The sequence below is a fragment of the Lissotriton vulgaris genome, chromosome 9 (genome assembly GCF_964263255.1).
Source record: "Lissotriton vulgaris chromosome 9, aLisVul1.2, whole genome shotgun sequence".
Classification (NCBI taxonomy): domain Eukaryota; kingdom Metazoa; phylum Chordata; class Amphibia; order Caudata; family Salamandridae; genus Lissotriton; species Lissotriton vulgaris.
The window spans coordinates 1,098,497,567-1,098,521,829 of record NC_141697.1 but is presented as its reverse complement, the minus strand read 5'-3'; the positions used below and the strand labels follow the sequence as shown (position 1 = coordinate 1,098,521,829).

General features: G+C 44.8%; 1 protein-coding gene across 7 annotated transcripts in view; it reads left to right on the top strand.

Moving 5' to 3' along the window:
* The window catches only part of CADPS (calcium dependent secretion activator), a 1,556,059-nt gene that overhangs the window by 759,314 nt on the left and 772,482 nt on the right, over nucleotides 1-24,263 (top strand). For all 7 annotated transcript variants that reach the window (XM_086939080.1, XM_086939079.1, XM_086939076.1 and 4 more), the window contains exon 7: nucleotides 17,887-17,998. In XM_086939080.1, the coding sequence (XP_086795206.1) occupies nucleotides 17,887-17,998 (112 nt within the window). The remainder of the gene's footprint in view (nucleotides 1-17,886; nucleotides 17,999-24,263) is intronic.

Here is a 24,263-nt window from a genome sequence, read left to right as displayed (position 1 = left end):
TCATTTATAAAGTAAAGACTTTGCTTGCCTGCAATTTTACTTAAGGGGTGATTCAAAATGTTACTAAACACTTTTTTTAAATGGTCACATAGTTAGTTGTTATTGGATTACCTTATGAATATGTCTTGCTCAGCATTTGCTTCAATCTATCAGGCAATACAGTTTAAAAGACAGGTAGGGTGGCAAGGAGGACATTTCCAGGAGGTAATTTCCAGAATCAACTCACCTACCCTTAGCACCTCCCTTTGACGGCAGTCACCATTGATTTGCTTAACTAATCTCATAACCAGTGTTGGATGTGGGTTTTAGAACTGGTGAGCAGAAAGCTTTGACTTGAAAGTGCGGGTGAGTACAGCAATGAAGCTTTAACTTAAACATGTTGGGGCTTCCCTCCTATTATACATTTGAGAAATAACTGGTGCAAATGGGGCGTGTTCTGTGAGCCTGGGTGAAATTTTAGTTATGGCAGTGTAATTCGTGCAATTTGAGGAGGAACTTTACATTAAGTTTGCTACTTGAAATTCATAAAATAACAGCAATATGACACGTTGCTCAATTGTGCTTCATTATGGGTAGAATATTTACAGTACACATGCAATTTGTGGTTAATGCATGGTTCCAGCAGAACTCAAAACCAAAGGGGATGATGGACGGAGTGTTGAACAATGCAAGCACTCACCCTCAGTCAACTGATCTGGGTTTAATCCATCATCATTCTTCAGCTCACTCCACCACCCCAGTTCAGACATGGCCATATGCAAATCAGTTTGGCCCTGTGCCTCATGGGAACAGTCCAGCCCGAACTGCCAAGCCATGTCTTCCCTGCACCGGAAACAAGCATCTTGGGACCGGTTTCTGGCTAATCAGCCATCATCAGCCAGGCTAGCTTGAATCCAGTGGCAAAGTGAGCAAGGGGCCCAAGTCTGGGCATACCCTCCCAACTTAGGGTATGCCCAGAAAGTGATTCCTCACTTTCGATGAACAGACAAGTCAGCGCCGTATCCTCATCCTGCTTCAACATTCTTCGCATGCTCAAAAAAACATTTCGCTGGATCCCCACCGAAACCAGGAAAACGGTCACCCATGCTTTGGTCACGAGCCGACTGGACTACGGAAACACCCTCTACGCAGGTACTACCGCTAAACTCCAGAAGAAACTCCAACGAATCCAAAACGCCTCAGCCAGGATCATATTAGACATCCCGCGCAACGAACACATCTCTGATCACCTGAAAGACCTCCACTGGCTACCCGTCAACAAGAGAATCACTTTCCGACTTCTGACCCACGCACACAAGGCACTCTACGACATCAGACCAGAATGCCTCAACTCACGACTGTCCTTCTACACCCCCTCCCGCCAACTACGTTCTTCCAGCCAAGCCCTCGCCTCCGTACCTCGCATCAACAAGACCACCATGGGAGGCAGATCCTTCTCATACCTGGCTGCTAAAACATGGAACTCACTCCCCACTTACCTTCGCCTGACCCAGAACCACCTAGCATTCAGAAAGCAACTTAAAACGTGGATATTTGACAAGTAATCCTCCTCCCCTTCCTAAGCGCCTTGAGACCCTCTGGGTATGTAGTGCGCTATATAAATTTTTCTGACTTGACTTGACTTGATGGACGGAGGGTTGAACAATGCAAGCACTCACCCCCAGTCAACTGATCTGGGTTTAATCCATCATCATTCTTTAGCTCACTACGCCACCCCAGTTCAGACATGGCCATATGCAAATCAGTCTGACCCTGTGCCTCATGGGAACAGTCCAGCCCAAACTGCCAAGCCATGTCTTCCCTGGACCGTAAACAAGCATCCTGGGACCAGTTTCTGGCTAATCAGCCGTCATCAGCCAGGCTAGCTTGAATCCAGTGGCAAAGTGAGCAAGGGACCCACGTCCTGGCATACCCTGCCAACTTAGGGTGCACATAGCAAAACCAAAGTAACTCAAGCAGCTGCTGTTAGTTGTTATTTAACTGCATATTTGTGCCAAAAAGTGATGCGAGAATGGAGTTTGCTGTAAAATATAGTGCAAAATGACAGATTTGCATTTTGCATAATTACGAGTAACTTCAACTAGTTTGGCTGTAATTTTTCACAATCACATTAAATCAAATTCCATGCATTGTATACATCCCTAATTTTCAGTATACATTTCAAGTAACCTTGCTGCATTTGTTTGTCGCAAGGAATGACAGCTACGTCAGAATTACTGAGGTACCTGTTGGTGCAAAGCTGACACATTGCTGGAGTTGTGTCGGAAGAATGACGCAACTCCGGCAAGGTTCCTTTTACAAGGGCATGCGTCAGTCTTACGCCTGCCATGAGGCAGGCATAAGGTGTGCATGCAATGGCGTCCTAGAAGTGACGCAGTGACATCTTATAAATTTCAATGCACCACTTCTATGAGGCTTTGATGCGGGGTAACCCCCACCCTTCATACATTTTACCTGATGCTGGTATAATGTAGCGCAGTGGTTTGCAAAGTGACGCATCTGCCTAGATGCGTCACAATGTAAATAGGGCGTAATATGGCACATTTTTTACGCCGCCGGCAGTGCAAATGTGTTGCAAGGGCTCATAAATAAGACCCAATATATATACCAGTGTTTATTTTAACTATCTCACCATGTTGCTTAGCACATGAAAAATAACCATACAGAAGATAATTGAAACAGCACTAATGCATCTCACTAACAGTGAGAATAATATGATGATTTCTATTGAGGTTAGAATGTTCGTGGAAACCTAAGACCCTAAAGACTACTTCTATGTGCTATACTATGAGAGTACTGAGTAGCTAACTTGGCTCCCGAGTATCTTGGGATTCAGTGCACTGCACACCTGTGCACAGAGGTGAAGCTGTGGTTATCAGACTTTGGCTGGAAGACAGTGTTCCCTCAAAAGGAAAACACGCATTAGCTGGGCGTAGCTCTTCTCCTCTCAGTATTGACTCAGTAGCAGCTCTCAGCATAGGACTGGATGCTGTGGCAGTACAACAGTCTGGCAGGACCTCTTGCAATAATCTGGGGAGAAGACCTTTCTGAATCAGTGGTCACTTCATGGGATTTTTATAGAGTTGCCCACTAATTTTTACACTACATTAGGGCACCATGCCACTTAGTTTAAGACATATTTGCATGAACCAGTAGGAACCAGTATGAAAAATGCATCAGATCAGACTGCATGTATATTGTGCACATTTACTGGCTGGCCTTGAAATGCAGGAAACTTATAGCAGATTTATGTCACCTTAGGTGTATATCAAAGTTATTACTTAAGTGATTTGACACTTTCGCTAGTCCCACAAAAGATAATGACATGCAACATATGGGCCAAAGGCAGACAAGCAAACTTAACGTGCGCAAAACACAGCCTGACTCTGCAATCTTTACAACTTAGGGCCTGATTCTGATGCAGTTAGGAAGGCCTCCTAAAGGCATTTGCTCCATCCAAGGGCCCGATTCAAATCTAGGTCAGAAGGGCTCCGAGTCGGATTTGGTTTTACCTACACTGATCTGAAGCCCTTCTTTCTGAGCGACTCGTTCCCAATTCCGAACGACCAAGTTCAATGTCTGGAAACCCTTATCACTGACTGAATCGGTTCCGGAAGGTGAACGGAGAGATAGAGCCCTCCGGAGATGAATCGTACAGCTCTATGGAGTAGGTTTTCCAAGCGAGCAAGTACGCCTTTATGATTCGTTTTGCCCAGATCAAAAAGGCTGCCGGATTCAGTCTTTGGGGGCCTGTCACAGGCCCCCTTCACCCAGAGCCCACTGAATCATACCCGTAGGGGTACCCATGGGTCCCCCCTTCCAGAACATGTACAGTCAGCAGGCACCAAGGGGTGCCCACCACAGGGTGCACGATGATCCTCAACCAACCCTTTTGTCAATGGGAGCCTGTGTATGCGTTCGGTACACAGACTCCCATTGAAGTCAATGGGAGACTGACTGAATAGTATCTGGATGCATTTAAATTCATCACACTTGTTCGGTTAGACTCCGCTGACATGAGTCATAAGGAAAGCCTTCTGGACACAAGCCATTTGGTTTTCTTTCTGAACGAGATCGGATTGGGGCCCCAAATCGGATCGGGAACGTGTCTTTCCGACCGACTCCGAAAGGTTTCCAACCGCCCGAGTATGATGCGAGTTAGGCGTTAGGAAAATCCCAATCTGAACCCAACGGCATTTGGAATGACCGATCCGTACGGAGCAGAATCGTACGGATTTACATGCCGCGTTTCAGATCGACCGAGTACAATGCTGGATTTGGACAGCCTTTCTGAATCGTGCTGTCTGACTCGAATTATCAGACGGAATAAGAATTTGGGGGTCCGTAGTGGGCCCCCTGCACCCATTGCCTTCCCAATCAGGCCCGTGGGGGTACTCATGGGTCCCCCCTTACCAGCCATGCAGAGTGTGGCAGTCACACAGGGTGCCCGATTTTCCCCAGCCACCCCTTTCTTCAATTGGGAGCCTATGCATTCTGTTGAAACAAAGGCTCCTATTGAAGTCAATGGACGTCGAATCAAATAGTATCTGGTTGAACTCTCACAATTCGATTCAGTCAGAAACCATTCCCAAACCCATTTGGTCGGAAAGCTTTCCAAACTGCATCAGAATTGAGCCCATAATGCTAATGTTACCTGTAACAAATGTTAGAAGTTTAGTTATTTAGTTTGGTTATTTAAATTAAATGTATTTGAATTACACTAACATTTTATAAAATAAGATAGTTTACCCTAACCCAAATGATAATACTATCCAACTACTAAAAAGTATTAAATATTGAATTGGAACAAATAAATCCACTTAAAATAGCAGTACTTTTATTTTATTTAAACACAAGGAAAACTTAGTCTACATCTAATAATAAACAAAATGTTAAATATAAATATATAGTTTACACAACAAAATAAATTATTTTGTGTCATCAATTTAATTAAATGTAATTGGAGGTAAATATAATAAATTTAAAGACAGAGATCAACCAAAAATCATGAAGTTCCAAGTAAAGGCCACAATGCTACATAGTTGTCGCAGGTGAAGTTAAGTAGATTCTTAAGAATATTGCACAAAGAAGTTTGTTGAAGGACAAAGTTGCTATGTGGTAGCTAAAATAAAATATAAAATGTGTGCAGAGAAGACAATAGGTGATAATGATACATAATTGTGAATATGAGAATGAAGAAGGAGGAAATGGCGAAGGCTCATAATGAATAAAAGAGTTAAGGGCCAACATAATGAGGGAACAGAGTGGTATCTTAAGGGGAGAGACTGCGGTATACCATTCTGAGACTTCACGGGCAGATTTACGCAGCTTAATGCGTTGTGTGAAAGGGAGACATGCACAATATTTACAACGATATGGCGCATTCATGCTGTCTCCTAATGCTGGCACACTATGTGCTGCCTAACACCAATGCAGGCACTCTTGCGCCATGGTGCAAGGTTGCCTGTTTCATAGGAAGGATTGTTTTGTGCATAAAGGGACTCCTTCCTGCTCAAAAAACAATGCCTAGAGGAATATTCCTCTTTCCATGTGCGCTGCAAAAGGCATCACACATGGAAATAGGAAGTAATGAGGAGAAAAAAACAATTCTCCTTGGTACGGCTCAATGAGGAAGGTGTAATATTTTAGCGCATTTCCAGATTTAGTAGCTTTAGTAAATATGGGAATGCCCCATATGTTAATTAGTAAACAAATAAGTGCTGGGTCTCTACCTCAGGAGGCATCTTGCACCAGCCCATTTCTCCTGTTAGCACCACCTAAAACAGAACCACTACTAGCCATGAAAATAGAGAAAGGGTGTGGTGTAATGGCCAGAGCTGCCAACTTCAGAGTTGGGGCACCAGGGTTTAAGTGTCGGTGTCGGCTCAACATCCTTTAATTCTGGGAAAATCACTTAATTTAACTGTGCCTACCATAAATTAGTGTGTCCTTAACTGGTGCTCATGAAAAGTGATGTTTTCTATAATAAAGTCCCGGTGCTCAGCACTGTCAGCACTGGATATCCCCATCTCAAATTAGGCACCGATCCATGGGTGGATGCTTGGAAATGCCCATGCCCCACCCATGGAATGTCTTCGAAACACAAGGCAGCACTATATGCTGCCTTGAATTACTTTGTACTTACTAAACCATGCCAAGGTACTTTGCATGGCGTAGTAAATACAAAAAATTATTTTGCATCGGGGATGCACCACAAAAGTGAAGCAACCCCAAAACACAATTTTAGAAACTCTTCCCCTTGTGTTTCCAGGCCTGGATTTACCTGGTATGAAACAATCAGAACTGCTAAACCTGGGTCCACAGATACCGAAGCCGGATGTTGTCGTTTATTTTATAACTTTTGAAAACCTGTCGGTGACCTTAATCGGTTATCTCTTTTGGTTATGTTTTTATGGAGAACAGTTTAAAAGACAGGCATTCATTATTTGTAACATTTACTCTGGTCATGCAACAAATGCATTTTGTTTTTGTAAATTTATTTAAAGTTGGTAAGAAACACATTTATTTTTAAATATTTCTAAAATAAAACATGTATGACTACCTAATTGACGGAATACATTTGATTTACTTCTATCCTCCATTGTAATTATTGTTATAACCACATTTAATTCAAGAAATAATTAGTTATTTTTATGACTTCATAATATACCTACATTTATAGAAAGATTTTCCTCAAACACATATAATATTTGGAGATTCATTTTGGTGTTATATAAGCAAACATTTACAACGAACACTACCTAATATATAGACATTGATTAAATTATTGGATCCTATTTTTATATTGTGTCACTTACGGTGGCTCAGCTGCCATGAAAATGTGTTTCTTAAGTAGAGAAAAAGTTTATTGAATGTTCATTGAAAATAATATGTTAAGTTCAGCAATATATTATTTCGCTGTGTTTCATTTGTATATACGTAAATGTAATCACCTGTGTTTGTCTTGAGACTATTTTAGTTCTGTTTTAGAAGAATTGTTAGTTTACAGCTGTAAGGTATTGTGAGATTGCTCTCTGCGTTTTTCACCTAAAACTGGCGCACCTATACACAGATTGTAAAATTTACTTACTTTTCTTATTCACATGGTATGTGGAGTAGTGGGATTGGGTAAAGCGCGATACTTTTTTTAATATATCAGTTTAAATTTCATCCTGGGAGATTAATGTGTCGATTTGACTGAGAAGGAATTCAGAATGAAGCAATACTTGATATGCTTCACACTAACTGAAATCCATAATTAACAAGACAGATGTAAATCTTGCCAATTATGGAAAATAATTCAGTGGTATAACATCATTTCCATCATGTGTATATTTTGGAATCACTGCTGTTTGTGCAAAAACAAGAACAAATATGCAATATTATTGAGGTTTTTGTTTACATTAACAAACTTATATTATATTACATGTCCTTTCTTTTTTTTCTTTTTAGTTTGGCAGAGTTAGAATAACAGTACCTAAAATATAAAAGGACATTTCACAGAATTTATGACTCTGTTCTCAATATGAGCAAATTGATAGTCTGCTCAAACGATTTTTAAATTTCCTACTGGGTTATATATATATATAATCTCTGCCCCCTGCTGATAGAATTTTTTCCTCTCAAAATTCCGTATAAATTGTTTTTTCATTCCTATACCCAATCTCGTATGCTTGCCTCAGCCGATCTATGAATGCACCTCTATGCTCTTCCCATGTCAAGCAATTAGAAAGCAAACAGCTGGTGAGAAATAAACAACAATTCTGGCTATTTCACAGCTAAGAACTATCTGAAGCACTGAAAGAACCCTACTCCATATACTGTTACATCTATAGAGTAAACAGAACATATATCACAATGTTCTGTCTCTCGTTACACTAAGACTAGCATCTTAAATCAGTTCTATCAGTTTTGAGGAGTATAAAATAATGGATAGAGTTATCGAATTCTACTCAACCTGACATCCGACTTTGATTAAGGCATTAACCTAAGAAATTTCTGTCTTTATGAAAGACTTATTGAAATATTAAGAGTTGGCAGCCAATGTCTTTAGTTGATCTAAATTGACACCATTAGCCATGTGTTGGAAATGGCCCTTTCTTGAGTGCTTTCCTTCAACTTTTTGCTTTTCTCCTTCCCAGTTTTCCACTGATATGGGTGCTAGTCTTAGGACTTTGAGCACGTTTGACTCTGCCATTCAGTGACAAAGTGCTGTGCTTGTAATATACATCCTGGTGATTGGCGTATACATGAATGGCTAATTTGAGTTAGCTGTCTCTTGCCAAGGGATAAGACAGATACTGAGGTCATGCACGTTGAATGCTCCTCTGTGGGCCTGCAGCTCTGGTTGTGCCATCCATGGAGGTAGTTCATCGATCGTGCCACAGGTTTGCCCTGGTGGGGCTTGTGTGTGTTGGTTACTGTACTTGGTTTAGCATTTAAAAAGCAATGTGCCAAGGTTTGTATATCTCTTGCTATATCGGTAGATGGAAGTAAGCGGCAAGCCAGGAACAATAAGGAATGAAGAAGGTGGTGACTGGGCCCAGATGTTGTGAGACAGGTCTAACATCTTACCCAGAGGAGAGCTGAAGTGCTGAGGACAGCCTGGGCCTAAATTTCTCTGGGGATTACAGGTATTAGGATTCAGCATCATGGCATCATGGCGAAGTCAGTCTATAGCTCTGTCCGCTCATACCACCTTCCCATTTCCTCTATATCAGGATGAATATAGTGAAGGGTGCTTGGGGTGAGTATAGTGACATGCTGGGGCTCATGGATTGCATCATTGGCAGACAGAGGGGTCCAGGCATAGAAGATTGTAATCAATCCCCTGATGTATGTGTGGAGCACAGTGGAAATAAAGGACTGATCACCTGGGTTTATATTCAGATATGATCAGTTGCAGGGTTCAATGGAATCCCTGCTGAGGGTAGCAGAGGTGAATGCTATCTCACATGAGTTTTGCTGCAAAAAAAATGGATATGTGTATTTTGGGACATATCGGCTACAAACATAAATGTTTTCTATATCACTGGGCGAGCAGGTGGTTGTGTTTAAGCTGAACTGGTGGATATCAGCTTACCCCTCACAGGTCGATAAAAGGTGACTGGTCAGCTCACATGGAATTACATACAAAAAACATAAGGGGGTGAACAAGACTGGCATTGTGAAACAAGTGCTGTTTGCCTTGATATACATGGCTACCAGTCAACTAAAGGTCCACCATTCTAAAGGTACGAAATGGGATGCGCTTGAATGTGGATTTTAATATGATCCCGGATACAATGGTAATAGCACCAACTCCTCTTTGAGGCTGTTACTGGAGAACTCTTTAACCCTTTCGATGCTGATGACGAGCTCAGCTCATCATCAGCCACGGTGGGCGTGTGCGGATGACGGGCTGAGCTCGGCATCTAACGCAGCTTTTACAAAAAAGCCGCGTAGCGCAAAAATAACCGCCGCAGCGATGCGGTTAAAGAAAAATTAAGGATACAATGCTCTTGCCTTGTCTCAATCAGAATTATCGCTGATGGGAAACCCTGGCATTTTCTTACCCCTGATAACATTTGCAAGTGGTTGAAGAGTTAATGCTGTCATGAACATGGCGTAGGAGGAGAACGCCACCAAGACTTTAGGTTTCCCTCCAGTAGTTAATAGTCAGTCTTCTGAGGGAGCACAGTATTTGAGAGTGAACCAAATGAAGGGACTGAGAGAAAGACAGTCAGAGCATTAGACTTGATGGACACAGATTGGAGTGTGGTGGGCAGTTACTTGCAGGAAGATAGTGGACCGCAGGGTTTCAGATGGTGTGATAATGTAGAAATAACCAAATTGGAAGATTTGTTTGTTGTCAGACGGCTATGTTCTCACTTTAACAATTGAAGGCAAATACAAAATACCAGCAAACTAGTCCTATAGATATCTGCAAGTGAGGTAATTCACGCTCAATATTGGTGGGTGAATTACCATTAGAATGTAAAAATTACCCTTTAAAATTTAATTTACTATAGGTGAGGTGCCAAAAACCTATACAACCCTGATATTCAATGCTCCTTCTACATTAGAAACGTTTAAATCGCGTTGGGAGAACTACTTAAACTAACTTAAAGATGATTGGACGGAGGAAGTGCAGCACCTGAGCAAAGTGGCAATTGAAACCAGGCTTAGTTTGGTGCAATAAAAATATTGCATTTGTTATACTGGATCCCAATTAAAATTAAGTGGAGTGACTACTTCAAGTAAGTGCCTCAAAAGGTGCAACTGAGAAATCACGTTCATGCATACTTTTTGGCTTTGTCCGAAGATCCAGGGGTTCTTGCAAGTACAGTTAAACATCTTGTGTGAGTTACTGCATACTAATAGACGTGACAGTACAGACAATTCTGCTAGATATATGGGGTGTATGAGTGTCAGACACAGTAATTTTCTGGCAGATATAATGGCTGTTGCAAACAGCGACATTGGTGCTTGTAGAGCAGTCAAGAAGTCTCAAAACTATAATACTTGTATTTTAATGATGCTTGGTGCATGGCAGCTGGAAAACCGGTGCCTTATAGTAGAGGGTGGCCCCAAAAGCTTATGAAGATGTGAGAGCTCCGGAGCAATGGCTTAGCTCTTGGAGAAGGTTAAGCAGCCAGTGGGCAGGGACATTAGTGATCCACCTTGAAGAGGATTAATGAAGAGAGGAATGCTACTATATATGGTGGGGGAATGTGAAAGATATCGAATAGGCTAAGTGAACTAGATTAGAGTGTTCGGAAGGGGAAGGGATGGTAAGGACCCAGATGGAAGGAGAAAGGAAATATGGAAAGCCATCCTGCGGATTGTTAAATATTAACTTTTGGCTCAAGATTACGAGGAAAGTATTTTAAAATTCAATAAAAAAAAGTGTTTAACATTTTAAAAGATGCAGATTTAAAATGATTTCCTTCTATCATAAAGACAGTGTGCCACCAGGATTGTTATAGCCTCATTGAAGCAGATTTATCCCCGACAGAGCCCCTTGCATCGGTGGTAGAATCACAAATTCCAATGTCAGCCAGCTTAATTAACGCTGCAGACAGTAAAAGGGACATGCAGTAACCCGACCTTGCTTACCTCTGCCAAACTCTGTCTAACCCTGACATTGCCTAAATGCACACGGGTATAAAGCTGTGATTGTTCTGGTCATCTGGAGTGAGGATCCCTGCCTTTGCATCACCTTACACAGATGTCCCCAGAACGCAACATAACAATCTTTCCCCATCAAGCCCGAAGACTCACTATTCATCAAATATTTAATAGTCTGTATTAGATAATTTGTCTTGGGGAATAAATACCTCTCTAAAAAGCTTTGTCTGTTCTAATATTCACCCTTGACCTTGCCAGAATTTTCATTAACATTATGTAGTTGTAATGCAGCATTTTGCTGGAAAAGTAAGATTCGCATTTCGTTTTAGTTTTCATTCAGGCTGGGAAAACGGGGAACACCTCATCCAGTAAAGATGAAATTAGTCTCTATAATGTAGTCTCCTAGCCCCCACACTCAATACTATGAGCCTCTGTATGTGAAGAACTTATTTATTTATATCATACAATGCTAACACAAGCATAAAGCGCTGAGCGTCTAATTAGTCCGAGCTCCGGTCGCCAACTGCCAACTCTTCCTTTCGCGCCTTCAATCTAGTGCCAATGTGCGCATGCGCGCGCCTTCCGCTCTCGTCTACGGCGTGACGCGTCATCGCGTTCACGCTCGTAGACTAGAGCACACACCACATATCTCCCCCCTTTAACCTTAACAAAGATAACAATACCAGTCCAAGTTCTAAAGTCCACTCATTTCAAAGTCTCTATATCTGGAGGGCACTGTGACTGCTCTGCCACTGCGGGTGTACCTTACCGGCATATTCTCTTCCGCCTCTCTCTCTCCAAATAACCTCTCACCGTCTCTCTGATCTTCTCTCTGTACTTCGCCGGCAGGGTTATAGTCCCTGTTGGTTGACTCTGTGGTAGGTGTTTCCATTTCTCCGCCATCTCCTTCTCCTTCCGAAGGTTCGTTTGAGTTATGCCCAAAAGGAGGCCTTATTTCTTCGGATCCCACCTGTATCTCCTCCTCCTCTGACTTGGGCCACGTTACAATCTTGTTGACTCGGGCCATGCGGTCTTGGGACCACACCTTGCCGTCGCTGAGGAGAGCCGCCCTGCCTCGCACTTCTTTGACCTGTAAGGGTTGACTATACTTGCTTTCTCCTTTCTTTTGTAGGGTGGGAAGCTTGACCCTGACCCATTCTCCTTCTTCCAGCTCTGTTTCCTTCGTGTTGCATCGTTTGTCGTAATGGGCGGCATAAATCTTCTGGGCCTTCTCAAGGTTGTGCTGGACCACCGCCGGGGACCACTTGCTGGTGATGGTTTTCTCCCTCCACACTACGTTGTCCCGGGTGAACGGGAGTCGACCTCTCAACACTTGGAAGGGCTGTACCCCACCACCGAGGGGGTGATCCTGTAAGCCCATAGCATGCTCATTACTTCGGTCTCCCAGTCTTTTCCTTGCGAGATGGCTGCTTGTATGGAGCCCATTAGCACATGGTTGAACCGCTCTACTTGGCCGTTACATGCTGGGTGGTAGATGGCTGTGTGTTTTGACTCAATCCCATTCCTCTTCATGAATCGCGTCCACTTGTCCGAGACGAATTGCGGTCCGTTATCACTAAGTATGGATTCGGGTATTCCTTCTCTTAAGAACAAAGACGTCAAGAACTTCAGCACGGTGTCTGTGTCCATGGATTCTTGTATATCGACTTCAGGCCATTTAGAATACTTGTCTATGACGACACACAGGAATTTGTTTATTCCTCTGCTATCCAGTACGGGCCCGAGTATGTCAATAGCCACGTTCTCCCAGGGGTTTTGTGGGTTCTCGAACTTTCCCAGGGCAGGTCTGAGAGGTCGTAGTATTTTGTCCGCTCCTTGGCACTGTCCGCATTCTCTCACTTGCCTTTCTATTTGGGCATCCAAGCCTGGCCACCAATACATTTGCTTGACTCGTGCCTTGGTCTTTACGATGCCCAGATGTCCTTCATGTAGTTGTTTCAACAACCTGGGTATCAGGACTTCAGGTGGTACTACCCTTTCTCCTCTGTACAGAAAGACCCCTGAATCACTCAAGGACAGTTCCTCTCTCATCTCGTAGAACTTCCGCACTCCTTCTGTGAGCTTCTTCTTGTCCGGCCATCCAGACGTGAGGTGTCGTTTTATCTCTGCTTTCTCCACATCTTGTTCGTAGGCAGCCGCCCATTCTTGACGGCTAATCGTCACCTCATGGTCTTCCATGCTTGCTACCATCTCCTCTTTGTCCTGGGCCGTCTCCGGCGCTTCCTCCATTGCTGATGCTCGGCTGAGGTAATCTGCCACCCTGTTTTGAGTTCCTGGCAGATATTCCACGTCATACGTGTAATCTAGTAGTTTTAGTGTCATTTTTGCTATTCTCGGGGTCGCAGTGTCGTGGCCCGAAGACGTCAGAACCTTGACCAGGGGCTTGTGATCCGTTTGGAGCTTGAACCTGGTTCCCCATATGAACTGTCGAAACTTGCCCATGGCCCAAGTGACTGCCAGCATCTCTTTTTCAATGACACTGTACCTTTGTTCCGTCGGGGAGAGAGCACGTGAAGCGAAACTGATGGTTTCTATGGATCCATTCTCCCTCTCCTGTGCCAACACTGCCCCTAAGCCTTTGTCGCTTGCATCCGTCGTCAAGATGGTGTTGCCTGAGGGGACGTATCCTTGCAAGGGAACGGCTTGGCTGATGCAGTCCTTTACCGTTTCAAATTCGTTTGGGCTTCCGAGTCCCATTCAAACTTCGTCTTGTCCCTGATGAGTTGTCGCATTCTGTACGTTTTGGTGGCAAAGTGTCTCACGAACTTACTATAGTACTCGGCCATTCCTAGGAATGACCGCACTTCCTCCTTGGTACTCGGGGCTTTGGCATCCTTGATGGCCCTCACATTCTGTTCCTTCGGGGAAATACCATGTGTTCCGATCTCGTGTCCCAAGTACGTGACTGAGGGCATCCCAATCTTACATTTGCTCCACTCCGCCGTTAAGCCTTTGTTTTGTAGCACTTCGAGGACCCTGGTTAGTTTGCTGTCATGATCCCCTTTGGTGGAGCCCATTACCAGTATGTCATCCTGGAAGTACTGCACTCCTGAGATGTCCTTAAACAGCCGATGCATCAACTTTTGAAAGACAGCCGCTGCTGACGCCAGACCAAAGGGTATCCTGCGGAATTGATAACACCCAAAGGGCGTGATGAAGGAGGTGTACTTTCTACTCGTCGGATGCAGCTCGATTTGATGGTATGCTGACGTGAGATCTATGGTGGAGAAGTGGCTGATACCTTTTGTTCTTGCCAGCATTTCCTCAATTCTGGGCAGGGGGAATTTCTCAACAATGGGGCATTTGTTGAGTTCGCGGAGGTCCACGCAGAGACGAACCTTCCCATTAGGTTTCTTGGCCACCACTAAGAGGGACAACCACTCCGAGCTGTCCACAGGCTCTATGATGCCTTGTTTCTCCAGTCTCTGAAGTTCCTGTTGCACAGCTTCGCTGGTGGATATGGGGATGTTCCTGACTTTGTGCATCACTGGTATTGCCCCCTCCTTGAGGACCATCTTGTGGACGAATTTGTCCAGTTTTCCCACTGTTCCAGATTTCCAATCTTCTCCTTTGGTGAGGGGCCACTCGTCCGTTAAGAGTATCTGTTCTTTTCCGCCAGGGTTGAGTATGATCCCTAGATCCCCTGCGTCTCTCCATCCGAGTACCGAAGGGCCCTTCTCTGCAACGTACAATGTGCAGGTGGCCGACCTCCCTCTAAACTCGAACGTGAAGTCTCGGCAGCCCACCAAGGGAATGGCGTTCTCTGTGTATGAGATGGGCCGGATGTCCGGTGGGAGTAGATCTGGCCCAACTACTGGTGCGAAATCTTCATCCCATATGGATCTTTGCACTATAGTCCAGGGAGAACCTGAGTCGACTGCCACATGCACCTTCACTCCCCCTATGAGCATGTCCGTGCGGGGCTTATCTCTGTGTTTTCCTGCCACATCCAATACTTGATCCTCTATACACAGTACCATTTCTCCATCTTCTTGATCATCTTCCTCGCTGACTTCCGACGTCGCTGATTCTACACACTTGACGGTGGACTTCTTTCCCTTTTTGCGGCATACTTTTTCAAAATGGCCAACCAGCCCGCAGAACGCGCATCTGGCGCGAAACGCAGGACAACATTTATCCTGAGCAGAGTGCGCTGCGCTGCCACATCTATAACAAGAGAATTTGTTGTCTGTACTGGGGCGGCCCGTCTGTTTCCCGGTCCATTTGGTCTCCTTCCTCTGTTCTCCGTAAGATCCTTTTTGTTTGTTGGGTGTTGAGGCCTCGTCTATCTTGTTAACCATCTGCTTCTGCGTGCTTTCTCTTTTGGCCGCGTCTGCGCAGCGTTTCGACATTTCTGCCTTTTTCACCATTGCTATGACTTCCTTGAGTGAGGTCTCATTCTGTGCCCATAGTTTGTCCTGGATAGACCTGTTGGTGGTATGCATGACTATCTGGTCTTTAATGTACTCGTCCTGTAGAGCACCATATTGGCACTTGATGGCAAGACGTCGGAGCGCAGCCACGTAGTCATCTATGGACTCGCCAGCCTCTTGCTTCCTTGCTTCCTTTGTTGGAAATTATAACGGTCTATGGAAACACACACTGCTGGGCGGTAGTGGTTGTCCAGATCTTCGAGTGCATTTTGAAGACATCCGTCTCTGTTGCACCTCTTTCCTTGGGCACGATGTTTGCGAACACCCTTACCCCCTCCGGGCCTAGATTGTGGAGTAACAATCTCTTTTTTCTTGCTGGTGTGTATTCCTCTCCATTTTCGTCCTCTAATACCTCTATGTAGTTCTTAAAGTACTCCCTCCAATCCTCCCATTTCAGCTGGGGTTCCCCTGGTCTGGGTAGGAATGGAATGGGGGCCATCAGGGCTGAAGCTTGGTTTGCCATCTTGGCCTCGCCTCTAGGAGCTTCTGCTTGGGCTCTGGGTTCGTTGGGCACACTGGATGCTCCTGCACTCCCTTCTGAGTCACCTTGACTTCTGGGACTTCCTGGAGTGTTATCCCTTATTGCCTGCGTGGGGTTGTCTGTTTGTACCCCCTCCTCTGGCTTTGGGATGGTGCTTTTGGTTGCCAGGGTGCTGGGTTATAGGCTCTTGTCCCTTGGGCAGCACTGACCTGATTCCTTGTAGCTTGTATCCTGGCAAGTGGTACTGTTGCGCTGCTGCCACGCTCTATGCTTGTGCTGGTTGCTGGTTGCTGTTCTGTCCTACTGGCAGGTGGAGGGCTGGTGAAGGATCAATGCTCCGTTCCAATGTGCTCGGTTGGTGTTCGTTTCTCAGCCTCGTCGCCAATATAATGTAGTCTCTTAGCCCCCACACTCAATACTATGAGCCTCTGTATGTGAAGAACTTATTTATTTATATCATACAATGCTAACACAAGCATAAAGCTCCGAGCGTCTAATTAGTCCGAGCTCCGGTCGCCAACTGCCAACTCTTCCTTTTGCGCCTTCAATCTAGTGCCAATGTGCGCATGCGCGCGCCTTCCGCTCTCGTCTACGGCGTGACGCGTCATCGCGTTCACGCTCGTAGACTAGAGCGCACACCACAGTCTCTAATGCTCAAGTAAAAACATGAATCATTTGCAAAGTAGCATTTTATTCAGTTTTGTCATTATGATACAATATAGGCGCGCCCTGATTCCCGCGTAGATCGTAAACATGATTGACCAGAATTCAGCGCTTTAGTGTAAGCAGTCTGCATTTTTTTTATTATGACGTTTAATAAAAAAAAACTTGACCTAGCATAAAACTCACAGTCTGGTATCAAGAAGTGCCTGGGCTCACCTCTGTCGGAATCACACATCTAAGAATCCACCTATTTTTTACACATGTAGGAATATGCGTATTAAAAACCTCACGCAAAGACAGCAACTGTGGATTTTTCGTACATCAACAGCATTAAGGGGGTTTCAGTTAAGGGATTCAAAGATAGTTTTTCTTAAATTTCACCACTTAAAGGTGGTTGTTATGAATGTGCACACATCTGTGGTGGCTCTCTTTGAATGCAGTTCCTTATAAATATGAAGACCAATTCAAAGATGGCACCCTTGGGAGCGCTCACTTCTGCGGTGGTCTTTAAATATATTTTATTATATTTTAAGACACCCGTTGAAAGATGGCTACTGCAGATGCACGTGCATTTGCAGCCACCATGTAGGAAAAATGAAATGTCAAATCCAAAATGTTTCACAGATGAGATCTATTGTCTTTACCAATGCTTATTATTTTTTGCCACTCCACTTACAAATTCTAGGACTGGGATTATCCATATCACATCGGCTCCTATGGAGTATTTTGTGCGAAGGCCAATGTGGGTCTCTGTGTAGATTGCTTTGTGTAGAAATGGTACATTTGCTAATTGGAGCCCTTTATCATTTTATTTCATCAGCGAATCATGATGGTTCGCTAATCATTCTGTAAGATGTCATTATCACTGTCATTGGTTATAGAGACTAAGTAGAGTTATCATCTTATGAAGTTCATAAAACATAAACATTATTTTGTAGAAGCCCTTTTAAGTCTTTATTGTGGCAAAAACTGTCTCCGTTGAATGCAAGTAACAACTCATGTCATAACAAAGTTATGGTTGGCTAAGGATTCAGACACCCTGTTACCACTTGTTCATTTGCCTGTCAAATGTGATGTGACAGACACTGTCATTCCACATTAGCCAATTAAGCACTGTAAAGAAAGCACAATATTGTGGCGCTATTTACTGTACACACTCTACTCTGCTTGAATTCACAGCTGGGGAACGCAAGGTGATTTTACTACTACACATGCATTACCAGCAGTGAAAGTGAAGCTGTTCACTGAGAGCACGGGTGTACTGGCTTTGGAGGACAAGGAACTCGGAAGGGTAAGATGTCTAATATTTGAATCCTTACACACAAGTGGAACATGCACCACAGATGGACTGTAAAAAGTCAAGTTTCAAACTTCAAGTTTAACATTTGTATAGCGCACTACTCACCCAGGGGGTCTCAAGGCGCTTGAGGGAGGGGGGGTACTTTACTTATCGAATATCCAAGTTTTTAGTTGCTTTCTGAAGGAGAGGTGGTTCTGTGTAAGGCGGAGGTGGGTGGGGAGAGAGTTCCAGGTTTTGGCCGCTAAGTAGGAGAAGGATCTTCCCCCCCCATGGTGGATCTATGGATGCGTGGAATTGCGGCGAGGGCTTGATTGGACGATCGTAGTTGGCGGGTGGGGGTGTAAAAGGACAGGCGCGTGGTGAGGCATTCGGGTCGTAGGTCGTAGAGGGCTTTGTGTGCGTGGGTGAGGAGACGGAACGTTATTCTCTTGTTGACGGGGAGCCAGTGGAGGTCTTTCATGTGACCGGAAATGTGAGCTTGGCGGGGGATGTCTAGTATGAGTCTGGATGAGGCGTTTTGGATGCGTTGGAGTTTTTTCTGTAGTTTGGCTGTGGTTCCGGCGTAAAGGGTGTTTCCGTAATCCAGTCGGCTTGTGACCAGTGCGCGGGTGACTGTTTTTCTTGTTTCGGCGGGGATCCAACGGAAGATTTTTTTGAGCATGCGTAGGATGTTGAAGCATGATGTATTGAAAGCGTTGACTTGTCTGGTCATCGAGAGGGAGGAGTCTAGGATGAAGCCCAGGTTGCGCGCGTGGTTCGTAGGTATGGGTGCGGTTCCCAGGGCCGGTGGCCACCTTGAGTCGTCCCAAGCAGAGGGGGATGGGCCTAAGATGAGGACTTCCGTTTTGTCCGAGTTCAGTTTTAAACGGCTGTTCTTTATCCACTCGGCTACATCTTTCATTCCTTCGTGTAAGTTGGTTTTGGCGGTGTTTGGGTCTTTGGTGAGGGAGAGGATCAGCTGGGTGTCGTCTGCGTAGGAGATGATGTTGAGGTTGTGTTGGCGTGCGATGGATGTGAGGGGACTCATGTATACGTTGAAGAGGGTGGGACTGAGTGATGATCCTTGTGGTACGCCGCAGATGACTTCGGTGGCCTCTGATCTAAAAGGGGGGAGGCGGACTCTCTGGGTTCTTCCGGCGAGGAACGAGATGACCCAGTCCAATGCTTTTCCTTGTATTTCGATGTTGCTGAGGCGTTGTATGAGGGTGCTATGACAGACTGTGTCGAAGGCTGCGGAGAGGTCAAGTAGGATGAGGGCAACTGTTTCTCCGTTGTCCAGTAGTGTTCAAATGTCGTCTATTGCTGCGATGAGGGCGGTCTCGGTGCTGTGTTTGGCTCGGAAGCCGGACAGTGAGGGGTCGAGGGATTTGTTGGATTCGAGGAAGGCGGCGAGCTGACTGTTGACGGCTTTCTCAATGACTTTGGCAGGGAATGGGAGGAGCGAGATGGGACGGTAGTTCTTAAGTTCAGTGGGGTCTGCTGTGGGTTTCTTCAGAAGGGCGCTGAGTTCGGCATGTTTCCAGCTTTCCGGAAGGTAGCTGAGTTGAGGGAGCAGTTGATGACGTCTCGGAGATGGGGAGCGATGATGGAGTCTGCTTTGTTGAAAATGTGGTTGGGACATGGGTCGGTTGGCGATCCTGAGTGGATGGAGTTCATCAGGCGGATGGTGACTTCAGTGGTGATTGGGTTCCAGGCGCAAAGGTTGTTAGAGGGGGGTTTTGGTTCGGAGGTGGGTGGAGTGGACTGGTCTTCGGACTGGTTTTCAAAGCTGTTATGTATGTCGGCGATTTTGTTGTGGAAGAATGAGGCTAGGGAGTTGCAGAGGTCTTGGGAGGGAGTGATATCGTTGGTGCCGGCGGTGGGGTTGGTAAATTCTATGACGATGTTGAATAGTTCCTTGCTGTTGTGGGCGCTGTTGTCAAGTCGATCCTTGAATGCTGATTTCTTGGTAGATCGGATCAGTTGGTGGTGTTTGCGGGTGGCGTTCTTGAAGGTGGTCAGGTTGTCAGTGGTTGGGTTTTTTCGCCAGGCTTTCTCGAGGGTGCGACAGAACTTCTTGGATTTCTTAAGGTCATCGTTGAACCAGGGGGCTTTTTTGCTACCTTGCATGATTTGATGGTTTTTCAAGGGTGCTAGTTCGTTGGTGCTGTGGGTGATCCATTGTGTGAGGTTGGTGGCTGTTTGGTTTGGGTCCGATGACTTGGCAGGAGGGTTTTGGTGGAGCGATGTGAAGAGTTGGTCTGTGGTAATTTTGTTCCAGTTTCTTCGGGGAATTGGTTGTGGGAGGTTGTGGGTCGAGGTCTTTTTGTAGTTGAAGTGAACGCAGCTGTGGTCCGTCCAATGGAGAGCTGTGGTGTGGTTGAAGGAGATGTGCTTGCTGGAGGTGAAGATTGGGTCGAGCGTGTGCCCGGCATAGTGGGTGGGGGTATCCACAAGTTGTTCGAGTCAGAGGTTGTCGAGGTTGTCCAGAAGGGTGGTGGTGTTGCTGTCGTTTTTCTTTTCCAGGTGGAAGTTGAGGTCTCCCAGTAGAATGTAGTCCTCGGAGGGGAGGGCGTGTGGGCTGATGAAGTCAGTGACGTCTTCGCTGAATTGTGTGCGGGGTCCAGGTGGCCTGTAGATGAGGGTGCCTCTGAGTGTGGTCTTGGGGTAGGTGTGGATCTGGAAGTGAAGGTGTTCGGCGGTAGCGAGGTTATCGTCTGAACTGGTTGTGATGCGGATGGTGTTCTTATGGACGATGACGATGCCTCCTCCTGTTTGGTTGGTGCGGTCCTTTCGGATGATCGTGTAGCCGTCCGGGATGGCTATGGCGATGTCGGGCGCTGATGAGGCGTTCATCCAGGTTTCTGTGAGGAAGGCGATGTCTGGCGATGTAGTGTCGAGTAGGTTCCAAAGGTCAATGGCGTGTCTGTGGACCGATCGGGTGTTGAGCAGGATGCATTTCAGGTGGTTAGTGTTGGAGCTCTGTTTTGGAGTTAGTGGATTTGGTGTGGGTCCTGATGCAGTCGAACTTGCAGGAGTGGCAGGTGAATGGTCCATGGGTGTGTCCTGGGGCGGCTTGATAGCAGTTGGGTGGTCGGCCGGGGTTAAGGGCTGAGAGGGTTGTGGCGTCGTACGTTATGCGGGCGTGTGGATTTTGCGGGGGCCAGGGGGTCTGGCGCTGGGCGTGGTCCAGGTGCGGACGGGCGTAGACGGGCTTACCTTTGGCGCACCTTCGGCGCGCAAGGGGCGCGACCTCTGCGCGTGGACGCTGCGCGCAGATGCATCTCTCATATGTGGGTAGTGGAGGGGGGAGGGGCAAGGGAGGAGCAGCTGGGAGGCGGGAGCGGGGTGGAGAGCCGGGCTGGGAGGCACAACAACAAACAACAAAATGGCAGCAAGCCCAAAAGCGAAACAGGACGAGATTGGGGTACAACCTGGAATTGCTATTAAATGGGCAGTGGCACAGGTACAATCAGGCACAAATAGTTGAAGCAGGCAAAGTGAGCAGTGCACAGTTGTAACATTAATGCAGAGCAGTCTATCAGTATAGCGCTACGATGTCGATATCCTCAGGCACAATAATTAATTACAGTGAGCAATTGTGACGTGTGGCTATGGCATTGTTGTAAATAGCCACATAAGTATAAATAAAACCACATTGCATACTAGATATGCTGGTTTACTGCATATTTAAAGTGCCCTACCATGCCCATGTATTAATGGTAATTTAAAGACATTAGCTATTTTTTATTGATAGGAAATTTAGCTGTATACATTTCTTTATTCTTCCCTCACATTTGTGCACCTATGAATGTTTCCTGGGTGTGGTCTTTAAATTATATTATGATTAACTTGAAAATGTGTTGCAATCATCAGTTATCATGTATTTTGCTTCAATCTTTAACTTATTATTTATTGAATGAGTATTACCCATACAAATATTAGACACATTACCAACATTTTTTAAATGTGTAGTCCTGTTTTGGTGTGCCTGAAATGGAAATTGCACATCTTCACTGGTCAACTTAAAATGCATGGCACAGATGGGGAAGGACATTCTGGATAATATTAGTTTAAATCTGTATTACACAATCACTGCCACAAACACACAGATCATTAATTACGACTGTAAGTACATGCATGTTTGCAAAATGAGTATATCCTTTTCCTAACACCCATTCAGTATAATCAAAAGGTCATCAAATGCAACTGAAGGCAATTCATTCTCTTCAAGTCTCTTCATTGCAAACATAAATTTAAATTTGCTCACAGATATTCTTCCCCAGATATTGGACCTGGTTCTGTCTTTGCCACCGTCGTTTTACCAAAAACTGAGAGCTCCCAAATGTAACAGACATTATGCAGTTATTCTTTTTTAATGCAAAGTGTCTACAAAGAGAAACACTGATGTGGGTGTTGTTGCGTGTTAACCTTCTCTGCAGAGTCACCCAAAACGGTTTGCCTTCACCTCTCATGTTTTGGCTTAAATTCTTTTTATTGGCTTTAGAACTCTATGCACTTTACCACCGCTAACCAGTGCTAAAGTGCTTGTGCTCACGCCCTCCAACATCGTAACATTGATTTACACCTGTTTAGCATCTTTTATTTACTTAATAGTCCTTAGTAAAATGCTATGCCATATACCCATGGCCTGTATATTAAATGTTGCTAGTGGGCATGCTATTCAAAAATGTACCTCCTACACTATAGATTGCTATTCTACTTGTGGAGACACGTGACAATTCCGTGTCCCGATAGGCAATGAAGGCCTCTGGTTTATTTGTGGTGTTCTCGCTACTGCCCCCAACTTTCCAATAGTTATGAAATTTCTGTGATATATAAGTGTATATATCCCCTAGTGAAAACTGGCACATCTACATTAAAAATAAAAGTAGCCGTCATAAACAATAAAAATACTGTGACAGAAACAACATTTCTTGATGTGGATCTTTCTATCAGACCATGCTGTGTCTATATGTATACTGCCATTGCGATCAGACATATTTTTCGATTTTAACCCTGTCTCGCGCAACTAGATATCTGCAGTTGGCGCTTTGATCTTTTAGGTGCTATGTTTTACTAAAAACTTTTAAAAATCATAACTACGGTTCTACTGGTTGGGTTCTTGTCATTTTGGTGTAAAATTATTTATTAAAATTGACATTATTTTTCTAAGCGGGTGTGAGATTTTTCTTGTGTTGTGCTTTCACTTTATTACCAAGCTACCCACGGTTAAGCACAGGTTAATTTAGTGTCTTTTTGTGTTTCTCCCTGACAGGGATTGTGGCTGTTGCTTGAACAGTGGTCACTCCCCCTTCAACCAATAACCCCATTTGTCATTTTGGGGATATCATTTTAAAGAGTAGGTGTTGCATATCATGTGTAGAATTTAGTGCGATTATTGCTGAGTCTTTATAGGTTTTTAAACCAAAAAGTCAGTCAAACAACTGAAATGTTAAAAAGTAAATTATAGATTCTTATCTGCACAGTGCTACACTGCAATGATATCTTTGCATAAACTAACCTGATTTATTAAGTGCAACATAAACCCATCAGTCCAAATTACCTATAAGAGCACCTAAAAATGTATAATGTTAAAGTTGATAAAATATATTGTCAGCATATGGTGTTCTAAAAAGCGGAGCTGATTTTTTACGAAATATACATTATCAAACATTCTGAATACATATCTAAAAATGCATGTTCATCCTACTTATCTTTTTCTTTTGTCAGCACATCATTAACATATACTGATATACATCATCATCACACATGCTCATTACATAGTATCAAACATGTTCCCTGTACATGTGCACCATCTATCCATATCTAACAGTCTTGTCACATAGCCACATCAAAGAAACTCATCAATCTTTAGGAGTGTTCTTCATGCATTCTCATCATGCATCCACACTTTAACCCCTTCGCTGCAGGGGTTAATTCTCCGCTGTGCTGGGGGGCGGGGGGGCGCACACAGCGCCCACATGCTCATGGCGAGCTGAGCTCTTCATGAGCTACGGCGCTCCTGTGCTCATGACATGCTCAGCTCGTCACAGGTGTATTGCCTCCCGTGGAACGCTCCCAGCGGGGAAATTCTCCTCGCCCCTGAGCGTTCCACGGGCCATGACGAGCTGAGCTCGTCATGAGCACCGGAGCGCCGTCGCTCATGACGAGCTCAGCTTGTCATGAGCATTCAAGGTGTTAATGTACATTGTTTATTACCTTTATATGCAATCTTCATTCATCATTATTAACCTGCCCATCGCTTATTTACTAC